The 21,356-nt window shown below is 42.1% G+C and overlaps 2 protein-coding genes across 2 annotated transcripts; both read left to right on the top strand.

The window, feature by feature from the left end:
• The first annotated feature begins 10,344 nt into the window (after window positions 1-10,344).
• Window positions 10,345-13,240, top strand: LOC139449858 (scavenger receptor class F member 1-like). The gene is made up of 3 exons (XM_071231422.1): window positions 10,345-10,548; window positions 11,110-12,312; window positions 12,582-13,240. The coding sequence occupies exons 1-3, from the start codon at window positions 10,509-10,511 to the stop codon at window positions 12,740-12,742; spliced, it is 1,404 nt and encodes a 467-aa protein (XP_071087523.1). The 5' UTR covers window positions 10,345-10,508; the 3' UTR covers window positions 12,743-13,240.
• Window positions 13,241-17,198: 3,958 nt separating this feature from the next.
• Window positions 17,199-20,013, top strand: LOC139449856 (multiple epidermal growth factor-like domains protein 11). The gene is made up of 3 exons (XM_071231420.1): window positions 17,199-17,343; window positions 17,576-18,964; window positions 19,530-20,013. The coding sequence occupies exons 1-3, from the start codon at window positions 17,283-17,285 to the stop codon at window positions 19,601-19,603; spliced, it is 1,524 nt and encodes a 507-aa protein (XP_071087521.1). The 5' UTR covers window positions 17,199-17,282; the 3' UTR covers window positions 19,604-20,013.
• The last annotated feature ends 1,343 nt before the right edge of the window (window positions 20,014-21,356 follow it).

Raw genomic sequence — 21,356 nt, 5'->3', positions numbered from 1 at the left:
CCACTACTTGTTTTAGCCCCTTAATGCCGAGCGCCAGGAAGGGTAACAACAAGTACCATCTTTTAACGTCACCCTTTAACTAGACCACGGAGGCTGTCATCATGTACGGGAACAATACTGAGAAAGCATCATTTGCCTTGCCTGGTTTTAGTATATATAATGCCGCAATCTACAACTAATTATCAAGACTAACAATGTAAATGCGAACATGTTGTTTAAGGGGAGATGGTAGGCACGTGCAAGAGTACGTCAGCTGGGACTAAATATTGCTTTCATTTGTAATATCTACATACACAACATAAGTCTAGTTATCCTGACGAAGCATGTATTGCTGTATCTAGATCTGCATATTTTCACGTTCGTTACATTTTGTATGTGTAAATTCGATATCTCGTTGTGAGATATAATGACGTTTTTGTTAATTATCTATATATACAAGAGCAAGTTATGATTCTGTGACGCGTCACATGGACGATCGATACTTTAAAGTACATAAATACGCTGTCAGAAAAACAATTTGACACAACCAAATAACGTATTCTTTAACGCATAGTTGGTCTGCATGCTTTTCCATATCATCATAATCATACCAATAATATCATAACAAGTGGGACCGCCTCCGTAGTCTTGTGGATGGAGCGGAGGGTGGAATGTCGGTGGTTGGATCCCCTGGCTGGGTCAAAAGACGTTAAAGGATGGTACTTGTTGTTACCCTGCGTCTGTGTCTGCATGGGGTATTCATCTTAAACTGCAGCATGGTATGTCAGTGGGATAGCACTAAAACATCGCCATACGTCTTGGTACAAGCAGACACACACACACACACACACACACACACACACACACACACACACACACACACATACACATGTGTTTGTACGTCGCCATATAAGTGCATTTTTCTTGAACGCGATTTCACCTCACCTCACGTAAAATAAATGGTATGATCTTCATTTGGTATGATTTACGTTTCTAACTAAATGATATGCGCTAGATATTTAGTTTGTACATGTATTGTAAATAGCAATAAGTTAAGACTTTAACATGGTAAAAAGCAAGCATATCAGTCCTATACTTTCAGCAAAGCAATTACCACGCGAGATTGCTCCCAATGCAAGCCCATGTCAAGGACGTTCGTTATTTCAGCTGCCTTCTTGAGTTTCTTGAGTTACTAACGAGGTTATATGCAAAACGTCTTTCTGTTTCGACTAGTTCATGGTCACCCGTCTGTGTGCGCAATGTAGCACGTTGAAGGCAAATCGACCATGTGAGACACATAAACCTGATATAACTCGGTTTTACTGCTTCTTCGTGTTGCTAATAAGCACTATACCTACTTTATTTTTAGGAAATATGTTGTGGTGAGGTGAAATGGGGTTTAACGTAGCGTTTAAAATTATTGCCTTGATAAAGCGACGTGCATGCACGTATGTTTGTAGCTGCTCGTACTAGTCCGGACTAATGCCGATTTTATAGTGCTAGCACACTGAGATACCATGCCTCACTTTAACAAGAATACCCCAGGCAGACACAGTATACTGACTCCGAGCTTTTCAGTCATTGTTTTAGCCCCTTAATGCCGAGCGCCAGGCAGGGTGACAACAAGTACCATATTTTACCGTCATTTGGTATGACGCGGGCGGGGATCGAACCCTCAACCTTCCGATTACCGGACGGACGCTCTACCACAGAGACGGACATGAAATAGGTGGGTGCTTCATATGTAATAGTGCCTCGGTGGGGATTCAGTAGCCTATACATGTCTGACGAAGCGACTAAGTGGATCGGGTGATCACTCGATGAGTTGGTACATGTATCCTGCGTGTAAACGTGGCCCGTCTGCTTGGGGCATTACTCATAGCTACAGTATCAATCACTGGGTTGTTTGGTCGTGACTCGATTATTTACATGCTGGGGCGATATATGAAGAATATTGCTGGCTGAAGTGCCGAACAACAAACACAGAAATCATATTAAAGTAACTGGGGAAAACGTTTCCCCTACTAAAGCTACACAAAGTATACTGCATCTTCATTAATATATGTTTGAATGGAGTACCTGCATAATGTACCCGGATAAAGTTGATAATATATACATACTAGCATGTCCAAACAAAACACTAAGTGTACTTTATATCAACCCGTTAAGAAGTTATCATTTATCCAACATTACCATGATGTGTTAAACTGCAGACAGTTTATGGCAATAAATTTGTTTTGTTATATAATAACGGAAAACAGTAAGTGTGCAATCATTAAATGGTATATATGACATGTTAATGAAAATATCAATATCATATTTCGTCATTCGACTGATCAATGTTTAATCATAACACTGGCTAGAGCGACACGCCGAGAAAGACGGGTTGTGTAACAACCCAACTAGCAAAGTCAATATCGAGCATGACCACCATTTGCGTTGATACAGGCGAGGCAGCGGTAGAGCATGAAAGACATTAGATGATTGTAAAACAGTCTATGGGGATTGTGTTCCAAATGTAAATCAAGATTTGGCTCAACTGAGCTAGCGTTACCAGGTAGTTCTGGTCCTGCCGTAGGCGTCATACCGTCACATCCCAGACATGTTCTATGAGCCGGTCATGGCAGTACAGCAATATCATGCTGCCCCAAAAAGTCGGTTACAACACGTGCCACACGTGGCACGTTGATTTTCAGCTAACCTCGATATTGCATTATCGTTATTTATTGTAAAACATGTTTTATGAGACCTGATAGCTTTACAACCTAATCTAATTAGAAAGAGAAGCCATAACATTTAAGCCCAAAAGTATTAACAACTGAATGTGCATAAAAATCGCTATCCTCTTCTTGAAACTTTTGGCAAACCAGGCAGACCAAATATGGTAACCTTGAAAACATCAATTGAATGTTTAGAGATGAAAACACATGCATTTTGTTCTATGCACATATATGCACATTGCACAATCCTTGTTTCTGTGTTTGCCAACTTGCTCCTGTAACATTATACAGCGTAATCGCAAAAAGTGTGCTTGTTAGCACAATCCAGCTACGAAACATATTGATTATGTATACACTGTACATAGTGCGCGTTGTTTACTTCCGTTTTGAGGATACTCGCTTATTTTCGTTCTGCATGGTCACCAAAGTTGTCTATGATCACGCAATGTGACGCACTAGTTACATAGAAGATGATTTCTATGATATTCCAACCACAATGCAAGTTCAATTCTTCCATTGTTTCTCTATCCAAAGTTAATCGAAATACCATTGCTCGTGTACATATAAAAGTAGTGTACTACGAGAGCCTTAGGTTTAGTCATGGTGTCACCTATTGAAGAGGTTTGACACTTGCGATACAAGCGTATCGTGGGTCCCTCCACACTGTACCTGGAACTCGTTATTAACATATGTCCTTAATGAGTAAATATACACAATACAACTGGACATAGGACATCAAAGAAATGTCAGCGAGGTGCCTGAACGAATCTAACTACTTCATGAATGTGCACCTGGGTCATCTTAATTAAGATATATACTCAACAACAAAAGTTCCTGTGAGACCAACATTTCAGTGTATTTTTCAAACAAATAAAGTTTGGTTTTCAATATTGTAGTACATGTATGGAATCAAGTCACAAAAATGCAACTGCTACAGAAAAGCATGCATTCCATGCAAAAGTTGACATTTATGCAAGCCCAATGCATTTCACAACCCACGAATGGGTATAAAAACATGTGCCTTAACGGGATTCCATATGCATTGTTTAGCATCGAGCTGACAACGAAACCACCCAGAAAAACAACAAAAATACGAAACTATTCAACATTACTAAATGCCACGCCTGTCCGAAAATGAGCGTCTGCGAGCCATGGTATGCTTGAAGCAGGATCGAGTCAACGTGATGTTGCAAGACAATTTAACGTCCACAGAAACACCATTTGGTGTTTATGGCAACGTTGGCAACAGACGAATGCAGTCAGAGACCATCCTCGGAATGGCAGGCCACGCTTAACCAATAATCGACCAGACAACTGGATTCGAACAACATACCTACGAAATCGATTCCAGCCCGCAACAGTGACTGCAATAAGCATTTCTGGCCTTCGACGAATATCTTCACAAACCGTACGTCGTCGCCTCGGATGTGCAGGGACTGTCGCCAGAAGACCCACCAGGCGTCCCATTTTGACAGGAAACCACCGTCAAGCACGTCTACAGTGATGCAGACAGTGTCTACGCTGGACGGCCATGTAGTGGGGACAAGTTCTATTCACTGACGAGTCTCGTTTTCACCTCAGCCACAACGATGGACGGATTCGAGTGTACCGACTTGGAGGTGAACGTAACGTCAATCATTGTGTTATGGAAGAAGATCGGTTCGGGGGCGGCAGCGTTATGGTATGGGATGGGATTACAGCAAGACAGACGACCCGTTTGATAGTGGTAGAGGGAAATCTCAATGAACAGCGCTACCGCGACGAGATCATCGGCCCTGTTCTTCTACCGTTTTTGCATTGTCACGGCCCAGGCATTACCTTTCAACATGACAACGCCCGGCCTCATATTGCTCGACTTGTTCAGGATTCTCTTCATCCAAACAACGTGAATGTCATCCCCTGGCCGGCTCGCTCCCCTGATCTCTCACCAATCGAGCACATGTGGGATGAGATGGATCGGCGCCTTCGACGTCAACCACGTGTCCCAGAGATACTCCGGCAACTTCGAAACATGCTCTAGCAGATATGGACAGATATCCCACAGGACTTTGTGCGACGCCTGGTCCATTCCGTGAGACGAAGATGTGTTGCTTGCATCGCAACCAGAGGTGGACACACACGCTATTGATTTGTAAATTAATATTTTGGCATGTTCATGTTTTGTTATGAAATTACGCATTTTCTGAAGTCAGTATGGCAAATTAAACCATTTGAACACTTACAGGAGTCTTTTATCTGTTGCAAACCGAAATTGTTTCAGATTTGGTAAAAAGCACAACTTTGCTTTAAATCTTATTCAATGTCACAGAAACTTTTGTTGTTCAGTATATAAAAACGACAAAACTAGTTGCACAATCATGAGAAATCTCTGAAAGCTGAGTCCACTGTACGATTCCGACTACATCATGACCATGTTTATGAGCACCACCAACTAGTGATGATACCAAGTAGTCACAAAACCACCATCTCTGTGTTTGGACCAGCTGAAGAGTTAGTTGGAGACTAGACTAGTTTGACAATAGCAACTCACTTGAATCTATTTAGATTGTGTGTGGAGGTATTAGGTGAAGGTGTGTGGAGGCATTAGGTGAAGGTGTGTGGAGGTATTAGGTGAAGGTGTGTGGATGTATTAGGTGAAGGTGTGTGGAGGCATTAGCTGAAGGTGTGTGGTTGTATTAGGTGAAGGTGTGTGGAAGTTTTAGCTTAAGGTGTGTGGAAGCATTAGGTGAAGATGTGTGGAGGTATTAGATGAAGGTGTGTGGAAGCATTAGCTGAAGGTGTGTGGAGGTATTAGTGAAGGTGTGTGGAGGTATTAGGTGAAGGTGTGTTGAGGCATTAGGTGAAGGTGTGTGAAGGTTTTAGGTGAAGGTGTGTGGAGGTATTAGGTGAAAGTGTGTGGAAGTATTAGGTGAAGGTGTTTGGAAGCATTAGGTGAAGGTGTGTGGAGGAATTAGATGAAGGTGTGTGGAAGCATTAGCTGAAGGTGTGTCGAGGTATTAGGTGAAGTTGTGTGGAGGCATTAGCTGAAGGTGTATGGAGGTATTAGGTGAAGTTGTGTGGAGGCATTAGGTGAAGTTGTGTGGAGGCATTAGATGAAGGTGTGTGGAGGTATTAGGTGAAAGTGTGTGGAGGCATTAGCTGATGTGTGTGGAGGTATTAGGTGAAGGTGTGTGGAGGCATTAGCTGAAGGTGTGTGGAGGTATTAGGTGAAGGTGTGTGGAGGTATCAGGTGAAGGTGTGAGGAAGTATTAGGTGAAGGTGTGGGGAGGCATTAGCTGAAGGTGTGTGGAAGCATTAGGTGACGTTGTGTGGAGGCATTAGTTGAAGTTGTGTGGAGGGATTAGCTGAAGGTGTGTGGAAGCATTAGGTGAAGGTGTGTGGAGGTATTAGTGAAGGTGTGTGGAAGCATTAGCTGAAGGTGTGTGGAGGTTTTAGGTGAAGTTGTGTGGAGGTATTAGCTGAAGGTGTGTGGAGGTTTTAGGTGAAGGTGTTTGGACGTAATGCAGCACAAACATCAGCACGGTGTGCCACTGCTTAAATGAAGACTGACAAAATCATTTTGCTTTTTAAAGTATGAATATCCCCGTTTGAATGCCGGTACAGATTACAATATGCACAATGTAACTTGGCTGCATGTGTGTCGCGTGTTCTGTTGTATGGAGCGTGGCTCAGGCAATAAGTCACTGTTTGTCGGGCCCAGACTAACTTTTTAACGACCTACCATGGTGTATATAGGGTTTCTTGATAATTGCAGCGTAATGCAACATTAACACACTCATTTATAACTGGACAGCGAATTGACATATAAAAACAACAATGTGAGATGTCATCCCCAGGCACCAGGGGTCGCTATATCTGTGCACGACGTTTGCTTGCAAGCGAAAGTAAGCTCTGCCACTCCGTCCTTGTTTCATTACGGTAACAGAAAGTTGATTATCATGTTGTTAGTTGATTCCGAATAATAATATACTCAAGCCTATAGCTGTAATAATAAACACACAGTACAGCCTTGTCTAATTGTGCAATAATTCTATGAAACACTGGAATCACAAAATCTATTATTGCCGATGCATGAAATACGACTGTATGTTTATTGATCGTTGACTTTCATTATCACGCAAGCAGATTGCAAAACGTTGCGTGTAACGAAAGCGCGGTAAACAGTGTCAAAGGCCAAGGCCGATCACGTGATGTTATTGGGCTATATTTGCTAGTCACCCTATACGCCCCTGTGTAACTTTTCTCGGGAAATGATAGTTGTTTCTAAGTAGTACTGCTCCACAGGGCGCGATGTACAAGCTTCCTTGTCGGCTCATATTAAGTTTCTATTGAGATAAGAACTTTTTATGATAAGTTGGTTCGGGTAACGCCACTTTGAGCAGGAGTCTAGGTCATACTGGGGAAAGGCCTAGCACGTCTACCTTTGAACACAAGTATACCGTTCGCAGAAATACTACTATCGAACACGCCATGCTCTAACTTATCGACATCAAACATCAGGCAAATTTTGATTAATTTTAGACAAGTGAACCCGTGTGTAAATGTGGCCTGGGACCTTGTGTTCTACAGTTGCACCGGCTAGTGACATGGCATTCAACCGTCGTCAATCAAACTTTTAGCAGTAAAAGACAAGGTAATTTCATGTTACTGCAAGTTGTCTGTAGCTAAAACGGATGAGCAGTCCTTGAAGGAAGATAGAAGCCAACATATTACGGCCAGACATTAAATTCAACTTTTGAAACAGTAAAAGGATATCCCTGAACGAGACATGTTTCACTTGATAAAACGTGATCTGCTGTACGATACCTAGTACAACACTGTCGCAAGCATATCGGACATTCAAAATATTATTTCCAGGAGTATTTGATTGGGAATTTAACAAGATTTGTATACACTTTTGTCGTATTGTTTCGTAACGACATAGACAAGGGAGTTAACTGACTGTATAAGTCCAGTCACTAATTTCCAGCGTAGTTCGGTAAGGGTGGAAACTGGTTGGTTGTATATATTCCGTTGTAATTTTCAGGATAATATTGACCCAGTCCCTTTCAGTTTTCGTCCATTCAAGCCGAAATGGCTGGCATTCCAATATGTGTGTTACAGAACAACCGTTTATTAAGGGTATCAAATGTCACATTGCGTTGTCCTAGTCTAATACGCCGATCTATACAGTAGGATATGTATGCCATTTAAGATAACATTTTTATCACATGGAGTGACCTATTTTGGTGTTCTTGTGACCACCATATTGTCAACATCCACATTAATACGCATATAGGTTTCACTAATAGATTGTTTTATATGCATTTATGATGCCACATGAGCTTGATCAACGTGTAATTCCTAGTCTGCTGTGGGTTGTATTTTCGGGGTTAGTGACCTTCGACCACAGCAGAACGCGATACAAAGAAGTGCCCGAAAGTATGTACAGAGGGATGGCATGGAGACAGAAACTGTAACTCGGGAGGGGATGTTTCACTGACGCTGATTACCTGTTTCTCCTGCACCCAGTCCTAGTACACTGTGAAACAAGTATTAACATTGTCATGCCCTAATCAACCTTCACCATGTCTTTCACTGTCATGCCCTAGTCAACCTTCGACATGTCTTTCACTGTCATGCCCTAGTCAACCTTCACCATGTCTTTCACTGTCATGCCCTAGTCAACCTCCACCATGTCTTTCACTGTCATGCCCTAGTCAACCTTCACCATGTCTTTCACTGTCATGCCCTAGTCAACCTTCACCATGTCTTTCACTGTCATGCCCTAGTCAACCTTCACCATGTCTTTCACTGTCATGCCCTAGTCAACCTTCACCATGTCTTTCACTGTCATGCCCTAGTCAACCTTCACCATGTCTTTCACACAATGTTGGGAGACAGATGTGGGTTGGTCAATACAAACTGTTTTAGGATCATACATGATTTATCGGGTTATTTTACGGTACCACACGTCATTTCCCAGTTGAATGAAATAAGTTAATGTTTCAGTGCATATGCACCCACTACACTCTAATTGGTTAGTCTACAGCAAGCCAGGTGACGATGCATGTCAGGATATCTTAATAAGTCGATGTGCATGATGTCACTGGATTTTCAGGTCCAGACTCAATTATTTGCCGATGTCATACAGCTGGAACATTGTTGAGTGCAGCGTTAAACAACAAACGATTAGATACAAACTATATAAGTTCAATAATGACACGAGTTGTTCTCTTCAATAGATCAGTAGTTACTGTTTGAGCGAGTATTGCTTCACCCTGCTTTGGTCACTTTTAAAACTCTATCAAGACGGTAAATTAAGAGCTGATGGAAGACAGCGTGTTTAACGCCGAAGGGATAACGTACGGCGGCATGTTGCGTTCAAGAGGTCGTGCCGTATGGTGGAGGGGTGTTATGGTGTGGGGAGGACTTTGTGGGCAGGAGAGAACACCATTTTCATCGTTAACGAACTTTGACTGCTCAGTGTTACATGGATGATATTCTTTGTCCAGCTGCCTCGAGGTGTCCTTTTTCAGCATGATAACGCCTGACCCCATGCCGCCCGAGTCGTACATACCTTCCTTCCAACCAACAACGTCAACGTGTTGCCGTGGCCTGTATGCTCCCCAGACATGTTCCCCATAGAACACCTGGGATGTCATGGATCATCGTGTTCGATAGCGACCACATCCTACAGCCAAGCGACAAGAACTGATCCAAGCAATCCCAAAAGAATGGCAAAGTATCCCATTTGATGTCATCAGACATTTTGTGCGTGTCTTGTGGCAGGTGGTGGTCATACAGGCTATCAATGTGACGTGTCGTTGAACTTGAGCCCTACCCTACCCCAATTCGGGAAGCTGTCATGCAAATGTCGGATTCTGTATGACAGTCATTGTAAATGTTGATTCCGTTGAGATTTGGAGTTCATGTGTCTATCTTTTGTGGTTTATAAACCGTCAGATGTTTCATCTATTCGCGGTGACATGTAACAGTATCATGACATGTCATCAGATCTAGAGGAAATTGAAGCTTGAAATCATCCCCCAACATTGTTCATTCTCATAAATAAAGAATCGCAATGACTGTGGTTGCATAGAATGAAATCAATGTCACTGGCACATCACCGACTGGCTATGCTTTAGTCATTTGATATGTCACTTGATATTTGGGAAAGTGTTCTCTCCATGTTGCAGTAACCCAGCAGCTCACTTGGAAGAACACGCCCATGTTGTGATACTAGCACCATGTGCATCTGATTTCGGGGTGCCATATTTTCCATCCTGAAAACAGGAAGTTTAGAAACGCTTTTCTAAAACAGATATACACCTTATAAGTTTGAGAACATATACATTACATATACATTCATAGTTTCTTTCATCTTAATCTTTAACATCTGTTGAGCTATAATATTATGCACACATTTAGAACATACATGCATATGATTTTAAGGGTCATATATATTCCATGCATTAAACGGTAACGTTCATATGATTTGAATTGTTTGCTATAACGTACCGATACAATCAGTTCAGCGATAACCTAACAGAGACGAAGTGCAATGGTTACTAAAACAACCATATACGGACAACATTGGCAGAAAGCCAAACATATCATCATCTGCTAAAGAATACCGGTATAGTTTATTATCATGCATGTACACCTTGAACTGTTCTTCCGATACGTGCCAAGTCACAGCTAAAAATATATTCTGACTCACTGTAACTTTACTTACAAAGTTTACTTACATGTCGGCGGGTAGAAGAGGATTTAACACGCACTGATTAATACACGAGCGTGAACTTTAAATGAAGGATAACGCCTGACATGTTCTGTCTGCTCACCCTTACTCTCCTGGCTGTAAGAGGTAAGGAATTATTATTTGTAATCTTGAACAAATATAGAAATAGTAGCATGGAATTTATTTTGTGTGTGTGTGTGTGTGTGTGTGTGTGTGTGTGTGTGTGTGTGTGTGTGTGTGTGTGTGTGTGTGTGTGTGTGTGTGTGTGTGTGTGTGTGTGTGTGTGTGTGTGTGTGTGTGTGTGTGTGTGTGTGTGTGTGTGTGTGTGTGTGTGTGTGTGTGTGTGTGTGTGTGTGTGTGTGTGTGTGTGTGTGTGTCCCACTGTGTATTGTTTCAAGATGAGATAACACCATAGTTTTCCTATATATGCCGTGAGCTTATTGTCTGACTGTATGAACTCAACTATAAACCTTACAGTATTCATGTCCATACAAACATGTTCATAACGTTACGGTATTTATCCCTTGTATGGTTTTCATGTGTTAGATCCAACATTCCAGACGTGTGGTAAGGAACATTAGGTGTACAGGGGTACAGCTCGACATCCCCGTCATCTACAATCAAATAGAAATGCTCAATCTTGTTGTGCTGAGTTATGATTCTATCATGTGTAACCTTTCTCCACAGGGGCCGCTGCAGTGACTCCTGACTCAAACAACACTATCTGTTCCTATGGATGTCAACCTAAATATGGTGGGTTGACTTGTCAAGCATGTATTGGTGGATGTTATGGAGAAAGGTGTACGCAACACTGCGGCCACTGTGACAGGGATGAGTGTCACAGAGAAACAGGCCGATGTTACAGATGCAGACCGGGCCACTACGGTAAAACATGTGATACTAAATGCCCTGAACACTGCAGGCACACTACTACGAAAAAACATGTCTTCTGTGACCGACATACAGGTAAATGCTTAGAAACATGCAAGGAAGGTTATTACGGTGTTTCGTGTGACAAGCAGTGCCTCGGACACTGTTTTCATTCTATATGTGACAAACACACAGGACATTGTAACCGAGGTTGTCACCGTGGCTGGAGAGGTTCCCGATGCAATACGCCATGCCCTACCAACTGCCTGAGAGGCGACTGTAACAGTGATGGCACATGCAAGCATGGATGCAACCCTGGCTTCTATGGTCTGATGTGTAACGAGACGTGTTCCAACTGTTACTCTTCTGGGTGCGACAGGCTGTCGGGAAGATGTGACCAGTGTTCTCCGGGCTTCTGGGGTGACACATGTAACACAACATGTGACTCTGGTTGTTACACAGAACGGGACGGCTCTACAAACTGTAATCGCAGTACAGGAGCATGCTTAGGTGGATGTAAGAATGGTCGGTATGGAGCAGACTGTGATCGCGCATGTACTACATGCAAAGAAGACATGTGCTTTCCAAGTGACGGCTCCTGTTATAAAGGCTGCAAACATGGTTGGAAAGGGACATTCTGCAAAACAAAATTGTGCTCTGTAAACTGCCTACACGGTGCTTGTCACAGCGATGGAAGATGTACTCGTGGATGCAGACCCGGTTTCCATGGTGACATGTGTGACAAGACGGGTTGTTTTACCCCAGGCTGCTACCAAGTCAATCAGAGTGGTTGTGAGCCGGGCTTTTACGGTGAAATCTGTAATTTGACATGCCATACCAACTGCAAAGCTGGGGAAGACAACTTGAGACGTTGCCACAAAGACACTGGCAGCTGTATGGACGGTTGTCGAGCTGGCTGGCATGGGGATCACTGTGGTATCAGCTGTAGCAGACAAAAGAGAAGTTTGGTGGCGGACAAAGAAGAAACACATTTATGCTCAGGACAAGTGTCTATTAGAGGTCAGGTTTCCACTTTTCATTTGAAATGATTTGTTTACAGTGATAAAACAAGGCTTTTTCGTTTTCATTATTTTGTTGAGTAGGTTTGTATGATGTAATTAACCTTCATGATGTTCTAGGATATTGAAAAGCGTTGTCAAATCCATGTTACACATAAACCTTGTTGTTACAAAGGCAACACAAACATACTAAGCAACATATTTTATCAAAATAATTTGCTTCAATAAAAATGATAAAATTTATTTGTTTTATTATGTTTCACATTGCAGCTGGTGATCACAAGACAGTGGCTGTGGTTCTCCTATCGATGGTGTTGTGGATGACATTCCTACCGTGTCAGCCTGCTGACGGGGGTAACGTCTTTGGTCATGCAGTTGTATCGAGACATCTAAACCGCACTTGGAAGGGTGTGGTTAGACGATGGTCTTGAGAACACTGATGGACGTTCCACTTCAAGTATCTTCACAACCCTTGATCCTATTAACTAATTTCATTATTTTGCCTCGCCTTCGTGATCAGCGTAACAGTTTTGGATCTTATCACCATCCAATGTTCCTTAAACCGATTTCTTAATTACATGTACAAACTGATCATGGGATGCAGTTTTATCGTGTTGATCATCTTGATCACTTACCCAATGTGAACAATGCTCAGGAGGGATATTGGACACGAGTGGCCCAGTCGCATGAGGCGTCGCATTTCGCTATGCATAGTATCGTCCCTTGGCCGTGCCTGGATCCTATGATCGTGGGAATAGCCATGAATGGTACCAAAGGTGTAAACGTCCAACACCTGGATCACTCACTCACTCACTCATGTGGTATACATATGATAACATCTATATAGAAAATGTAACACCTTAAAGATATTCATGTATTTAGCTTTTGTTTGTTCAGTATTATGGTAATGATGATTTCATTAGCGAATGTTAGTATACTCTGTGTTAGCTATTTAGTATTGACTATGAACAATAAAAGTTTGTGAAATAACTGTACTTTTGTGATCATTGTGATCTTTATCTTATTGGATATTGGACGTAGTGATATGACTTTATACACATACTTACATCCTGTGTGTTCAGAATACTTTGACGTTTCCGTATGGGCATGATGTTAATCACTGGAATTTCTGGTCTAGACTCGATTATTTAAAGACCGCCTTCATATAGCTGTATTATTGCAGAGTGCGGCGTTAAACAAACAAACAAACAAACATGACATAATCGTAGCTGTGTGGAGCCACGGGGCTTATTATAAACATACATGTATTGACATCTGAGTTGTACTTGGACCTATCAACACGAAGGTGTATGTATTCCTGAAATGGAGCTGTGGACATTCCCATTCAAATAGAATAAACATTTTACCTTTTAGGATTAAATATGTTTTAGTAAATTCTATTATTATCATATTGCTGCCTTGTCTTTTTGTGTATCACAACAGATTCCATGTTTGACTGTGACAGGGCAGATGAAGCCGTTCTTGCTTCGCACGCACGCACGCAGGCACGCACGCACGCACGCACGCACACACTTCCATCGTGATCAGACGTCACAATTGACCTCATCGTTAAATGTACCTCCGTGCATTCCGATATGTTTGCACTGTTGTGCAAGGGGTAGGGGCAGAATGTATGTACCACACATAGAAGGCCAGCGTACCATTTGTCTTTGTCCAAATCTTGATAAAGCATATTCCACATGCAAATAAGTTATAGTCATTTATTTTGCCTTTTAACGGGTTTTTTTTGTCTTTGCGGTGAGAGGTGAGTGATTATAATTTTACACCGCAGTCAGCAATATTCCCGCTATATGTCTACAGTATCTAAAACCTTTCATTAAAAATTAACCTGGAAAAGAAACAGTGGTTGATGCCATGAACAACATCCGTGCTGTCGATTTACAATCACATATAGTCCTTCAGATCACACGGTTTAACCTCATGGGTTCCCCATCAGTTATCTGTTACAGTAAGAACCCGCAAAAGGTCCGGGCTATAATAATCTTTAGCAACCCATGCTTGCCGTAAGGGGCGACTATGCTTGTCGTAAAAGGCGACTATTCTTGTCGTGAGAGGCGTCTGACGGGTTTGGGTGGTCAGGCTTGCAGACTTGGCTGATGCATGTCATCATATCCCAATTGAGTGGATCCATGCTCATGATTTCACTGGATTGTCTGGTCCAGATTCGATTATTTACATATAGTTAGGGTATTTTTGAGTGCGGCGTTAAACAACAATCAACATCAACACTATACACTGAAAGTCATGTGAAAGAAACGTCATGTGGATGTATCATATAAATATCTTTATTTTTAATGCTTATATATGTAAGTAAATCAGTGTTTGACCCACATGAAATTAACAGTCTGGGGAATTGTGAATTTGGGGAGGCACCAGAAGACATCACAGCTGGGGGGTTCAAAATCAGTACCTGGTGTGGCAACCACGGGCGTTGACTACAGCCACACATCTCCTGTACATGGAGTGGAATACTAGCCTGTTGATGAAGGCCATTGGGATACGGGCCAATATCCTCTGGAACGCTACACGCGGTTCTGCTGCAGTTGTCGGCCTAGAGCGTACGTCGTTGAGTCGGCGTTTGATCTCATCCCACAAGTGTTCAATGGCGTGATGTGGATGTTGTGCTGCTGGAGGGCAGTGTGGGGATGGGCGTTGTCTTGCTGAAATGTGTGGTTTTGATGACGGGCAAAAAAGGCACGATATGGGGTCTGAGGACTTGGTCAATGTAGCGGAGAGCTGTGATGCCATTACCTCTGCCTGGACCAATATTCTGAAAGACCACAGGTCCCACTCTCTGGTTCACCCCAAACCATGATGCTTGCCTGTCGGGCCTGTCGGTGACGATCTATCAGGATAGGTACACGAGAAGGACGGTGGCACGAGATGTTGTTGGCAGTTAGGCGACGTCGGACTGTACGATCGCTGATGGCACGCTGGTGGTTGCCAATGGGGCATTGCCTAAAAGTGTTATTGGCTAATTACTTCATTATCGGCGATCATACCTACATATTATTGATGCAACATACACACATGACATTACTGAACAATCACCAACTAAAAAACGTGCACCATAATTAATTAATTCGGAGTAAATGACTTAAAAACCAGAAAGTGGAGCTATGTGTTAGCGTCGCTGATCTGGGTAACATGTAAAAGAGCAATCGTTAACCGAAATAAGATTTGACACGTATTAAATACTTCTAGCTATCGTGATACGAAATTCCATCTGTCGGCATAGCGTTTATATTTATAGGATAGTACTATATCTAAGTACATACCTTCTTTATCACTGTTCATCGTATTTAAAGCAGACACGTTGGTTAAAGTAGACCTCTTCTCCCCATACTCTCAATAGTCACACAAGTGTTTGGTCCGACTTGGCCCGGGTGGTCAAAATCAACTTAAACCTCACAGATGTATCATAAAATGGATTCACATTTATAGATTAGTGTTATATCTACCTATATACCACTTTATAATGTCACAGATTGCTGTATTTATAGAAAACAAGGTGATCAAAATGAAGCCCTTTTCCCTCTACATTTTCAACATAGTCTCTATCAGAAGCGTTTGGCTTGTGTTGGGTCCGACTTGGCCCGGGCGGTCAAACTCAACTTTAAACACACAGATGTATTTTCAAATGTGTTTACATCTATAGATTAATGATATATCCACCTATACACCACTTTATAATGTCACAGTATATCGCGTTTAAAGAAAACCGGGCCGTTAAGGTCAAGCTCTGTTACTGTATTTTTTAAGAAAATGGGCAAAGCACTCCATTTTAAACTCAATTGTTAAATGTATTTTAAGGCAACAAAAAGCAGCAGTAGAACGATAAATGAGTTTATTGACCACAGAACATGTAAATGCCAGTGTCTGTTAAGTTTTATCAGTATTTTCAGAAGTGACATTTATTTTGCCTTTCAGAGTATTACGATAAGCATGGGTATTCGGACCTTTCTGTTCTGGAATACCTACATAGTAGGAATGGATGTGAATATAACCGTTAAACTTATTGAGAACTTTACATTTTCATTCCTACTGAATCCTATCGACTTGCCAGTGGCAGTGAGTGATCACTTGGTACAAAGTACACACTTAAGTTGTTGATAAAATACACATAGATATGATAGACTCACATGCACAGCGGACCTGCGCAGTATATGAATACTGTCCAGTACACCCGCTACATCTTGTACTCCTCAGCTCACAGATTAGATCACATTACGACATTACGACATGCAACATAATGTCATTGATTACTAGTATGCTGGTATACTAGTAATTGTAACACGTATCTACTTGTTAAACTCCATTTATAAATACATTTACCTATTAGGAATGAATTATTCTTCAATATATAGAACCATATTTGCTTCTTTATAGTAAGATAGGTGACTACAAATCAAAGTTCAAATAAGTATTGTTGAGCACATCATGCAGATGTCTAAGTTTTGTCAACCATTCAAACAAACTCTGTTTTATATTATTCCTTGACGGTGTCATACCAACCCTCCATCTTCCATAGGAGATTATAAATTGGAACTTAAAGAAAGATAAAAATGTTTGTTTGAAACGTTTGTACTGAATGAAAAAAAAATAACTCAGAAAACATACATGTATAATATTACCTTAGACACAGACACTGAATTGAAAAAGAAACTATAAAGACAGGTTTCGTCATGCACTGCTGGCAGCCTGCCAGACACGGAGTCAGGTCTATATAATCTAACACTGTTTATGGCTGAAACGCCAAGTCAGAATTATAAATAGATAGATCAAACCTTGTGGACTTATCTGGGTGTACAGTCCCTTGTACATATCCTGCACATCTACGAGGCGACACTGGGTGTGCTGGTCGCGGTCCAATGTGTCCCCCGACGTAGAGTGCTGGTGATATGCTTTCTCCGATACTGTACTGCATACCGCATATTAGCGTTTAAGAAGATGGAAAAAATTCTCAGTCGCATTGTGACAATCGTCGCCTTGATATATATATGTGTCCACGGTAAGAAAATGTTTGTCAGTTTGAAATTGGGCAGTCATGAAACAGATGAATCACGTTAAATTAACATTTTTCTTATGTAGTATAGTAAAACAAGTATAGTTTTGACATTACCTTATGGTAACCAAACATGACGTATTTCAATAATATGATACTGTTAAAAGCTGCGTTAAACCCAAGTAACTCACTCACTCATTAATATGAATTACTTAACAGTAGTTCTGTTATTCCACAGAAAACATCGGTTCTCATGTCGGCAAATGTAAAGATGGGTGCACCCTTCCATATGGGGGATTAACTTGTCAAGCCTGCCTTCACGGTTGTTATGGAGACAGATGTACTGACCACTGCAGCCACTGTAGCAGTGATGGGTGTGACAGAGATACAGGCAGGTGTTACAGGTGTAAACCAGGTTACCACCGTGACGAGTGTAACACTATTTGTCCAGACAACTGTCCTGCAGATTACAAGGGGGATGTTCACTGCAACAGAAGCTCGGGGAACTGCCTGGAAACCTGTAACAAGGGACATTTCGGGAGCACATGTCAGAAACGCTGTCCACACCATTGCAAACACTCGTTGTGCGCCAAGACCAATGGGTATTGTCTTGCTGGATGTGCGCATGGATGGAGAGGGTCCTTCTGTAATGAGAAGTGCTCTGCTAACTGCTTGCGAGGTATCTGCCACAGTGACGGCAAGTGCCAAGAGGGCTGCGAATCTGGTTACTATGGCCAGTTCTGTGACAAGAGGTGCTCTAACTGTTACACAACTGGATGTGACAGATTTTCAGGCAGATGTGATCAATGCTCACCTGGTTTCCATGGCGACAACTGCACCATGACATGTAGTCACTACTGCTACACAGAACGTGATGGCTACAGGCATTGTGCGCGTGCAGACGGAACCTGTGTGCAAGGGTGTATAGATGGGAGACATGGACCTCATTGTGGTAGCAGTTGTAGTAGCAACTGTAAAAACTCAGTATGCTATCCAAAAGATGGGTCTTGTGTCAACGGCTGTACACACGGGTGGAAAGGATCATTCTGTAACGAAAAATGCTCGGAAAGTTGTCGAACTGGCGCCTGTTACACCGATGGAAAATGTAAATATGGTTGCGAACCAGGATTTTATGGCCTGTTTTGTGATAGGCAATGTCCGCATTGCCATACCACTGGATGTGACAGAAAATCGGGCAGGTGCGAGGAATGCTCCCCAGGGCGATATGGCAATGGATGCCATCTGAAATGCAGCAATTGTTATGCAGGTCGAGATGGCTTGAGTCTTTGTGATCGCGACACCGGCACGTGCCAGGAGGGATGCAGGGAAGGTCGGTATGGACCAACATGTAGTGATCATTGCAGCAAAACGTGCAGACACTCGTGCTCCTATACAGATGGCTCCTGTATCAATGGCTGTGTCGGAGGATGGAGAGGAACCCACTGCGACAGCAAGTGCCCTGAAAACTGTTTGAATAATGACTGTCTCACTGATGGAAGGTGTAAGCAGGGTTGCCGCGATGGGTTCACTGGTCGGTCCTGTTACGAGAAATGTTCGACCTGTAGAAACGTTCCTAAATCTGCGGCATACACTAGTAATGGGGCATCTCGCCAAGCGTCCATGTCAGGTGAGAGTTTCATTCATCACACAGTCCTTTCGACTAATTTTTGTTTGTTTATTTGTTGTTTAACGCCGCATTCGGCAATATTCCTACTATATGACGGTGGTCTGTAAATTATCGAGTCAGGACCAGACAATCCGGTGATTGACATCATAAGCATCGATCCACGCGATTGGGATACAATGACATGCATCAACCAAGTCTGCGAGTTTGACCACCCGATCCCGCCAGACTTCTCTCGCGACAAGCACAGTCGCCTTTTACGGCAAGCATGGGTTGCCCAAGACCTATTTTTATCAGATCTTCACGGGTCCCTGTCGACTAATACGTCAATAAAAGAAAATACGTCTCATTAAAAGAACGTGTTATTACAGTTCATATAATGTGACCTGCTATACCATAATGACATAACTAAACATATATTGTAAGTCATGTTTTCATTGCATTTGTTTGAAAACAACAATATGTGATAGGTTATCACTGACCTTAATTATATAATATTGATATAAATAAACATATAAATCGTAAATCTCTAAGTTTCATCGTTTTTAAATGTGTATCCATGTTGCAGGGTTTTGGATCCAAGTGGCTGTGGCCATAGTGTGGGCGTGTCACCGTTGTACAATGAGCTGCCAGGACATCTGAACTGCAATCTCGTCGGGGGTAGTTAGAAGAGTCCTGGCAGTGCATTGTAAGCTGATACGTCAAACCAACCTACTCGCGTGTATACGTGACTGACATCACCTCTACAGCCATCACCATCAGAAGATATAGAACAAATACAACCAAACGCCGAAGAAGTTGCATGTTCATGCATACAATAAATATGTAAATCAATTTGCCAGTACATTGTCATGATTATATACATAACGGATTGTTTATGTACATAAGTGATTGTATATCCTATTTATGAATTTAGTTGCATTTGTAAATTTTCATGAGTGTACAATCGTTGTAAACAATTTGTTTGTGGGAAGACATTTGAAAGTAAGGGCGTACAATGTTACTACTGTCCCTCCTTGAATATGAAAAACGACAATAAATCTCGTTTATGAAAACATTCTGTTATATATTTACTTAAGCGATGAAGCCTCTTTGAGGTTCTGGGTGAAACATGAGGCCCCAAATGCATGCCAGGTAATCAATTAATGAAATAGTTTGTAACAATGTGTGATGTGGACTGTGTTTTGTCATCTGCTCTCCAGCGGAGTGAATCATGGTCCATGCTATCATCCACTGCCTTGTCTGGTCCCGAGTCGATAGTAAGAAGTCAGAACGGGCAAATAAGGCATCAGTAAGGTAGAGTGGACATCCCTCTAGCAATCTCAACATCATACATCCAACCTTGCAATCGGTGTAATTCGTCATGATGTTACTCTAAAATCAGGTAAAGAGCTGCAACCAGGTAAATTATATTGCATTATTGCCAGGGAAATAGTAAAGTCTATGAGTGAAACAAAACCCTGCCTCACGAGTGTGTGGTACGACTGATAAACTGACGTCGTCACTCTCGATAGTGGTGATATCATAATGGACACTGGTAAAAGTTCAAGGCCACTTGTAGCAACAAGGAAAGCGTTGCCGAAGCCGCACTGCCAAGTCGTGGCTCGAAGAGATCCCTTGATGTTGGTAAAATATGGCACCTGATAATTCGGAGTTGTCTGGCCTGTTGACAACACTCTGATCGGTTATTTGAAAATGACTGCAGTGTCAAATAATACTTTAACTGTTTCTTTACTGATATTCCAAGAGGTAACGGGTGGCCCAGTCGCCTAAGGCACCGCAATTCGCCGTGCGTTCTTTGAACACACAAGAAACCTAGGATCTTGGGTTTGAGTCCCGGTTCACCGTCATTATGTTTCTAGGTTTGTCAGCACCATTCCCGTGGTTGTGGGTTACACTAAAGCGGTAAACATCTAAGTCCTGCATCACTTCGGACTTTCCTCCAACATCAAGCTGACACGCCGTGATATGACTGGAATACTATTCAATACAGCATTAAACTCACTCACTCACTCACTCCCTCACTCACTCACTCACTCACTAACTCACTCACTCACTCACGCACGCACGCACGTACGCACGCACGCACGCACGCACTCACTCACTCACTCACTCACTCATGCACTCACTCAATCAATCAATCAATCTGTAGTTCAGGACATCTGTAGTGTAATTCATGTGTAGTTCAGAACATGTGTAGTTTAAGGTATGTGTAGTTTAGAGCATGTGTAGTTTTAGGGCATGTGCAGTTCAGGACGTGTAGTGTAAGGCATGTGGAGTTTAGAATATGTGTAGTTTAGGACATCTGTAGTTTAGGGCATGTGGAGTTTAGAATATGTGTAGTTTAGGACATCTGTAGTTTAGGGCATGTGGAGTTTAGAATATGTGTAGTTTA

This window comes from Haliotis cracherodii, unplaced genomic scaffold (genome assembly GCF_022045235.1).
Source record: "Haliotis cracherodii isolate W230 unplaced genomic scaffold, xgHalCrac1.p SCAF_8, whole genome shotgun sequence".
Taxonomy (NCBI): Eukaryota; Metazoa; Mollusca; class Gastropoda; order Lepetellida; family Haliotidae; genus Haliotis; species Haliotis cracherodii.
Note: the sequence above shows the minus strand (reverse complement) of the source record. Positions and strands in the feature narration are given on the sequence as shown.

Bases quoted from the DNA above. Each gene is read 5' to 3' on its own strand.
- LOC139449856 (XM_071231420.1), top strand. From the start codon at position 17,283: ATGGAAAAAATTCTCAGTCGCATTGTGACAATCGTCGCCTTGATATAT. The intron at 17,344-17,575 runs GTAAGAAAATGT...GTTATTCCACAG, and splicing joins GATATATATATGTGTCCACG to AAAACATCGGTTCTCATGTC. The intron at 18,965-19,529 runs GTGAGAGTTTCA...TCCATGTTGCAG, and splicing joins TCGCCAAGCGTCCATGTCAG to GGTTTTGGATCCAAGTGGCT.
- LOC139449858 (XM_071231422.1), top strand. From the start codon at position 10,509: ATGTTCTGTCTGCTCACCCTTACTCTCCTGGCTGTAAGAG. The intron at 10,549-11,109 runs GTAAGGAATTAT...CTTTCTCCACAG, and splicing joins TACTCTCCTGGCTGTAAGAG to GGGCCGCTGCAGTGACTCCT. The intron at 12,313-12,581 runs GTCAGGTTTCCA...TTCACATTGCAG, and splicing joins AGGACAAGTGTCTATTAGAG to CTGGTGATCACAAGACAGTG.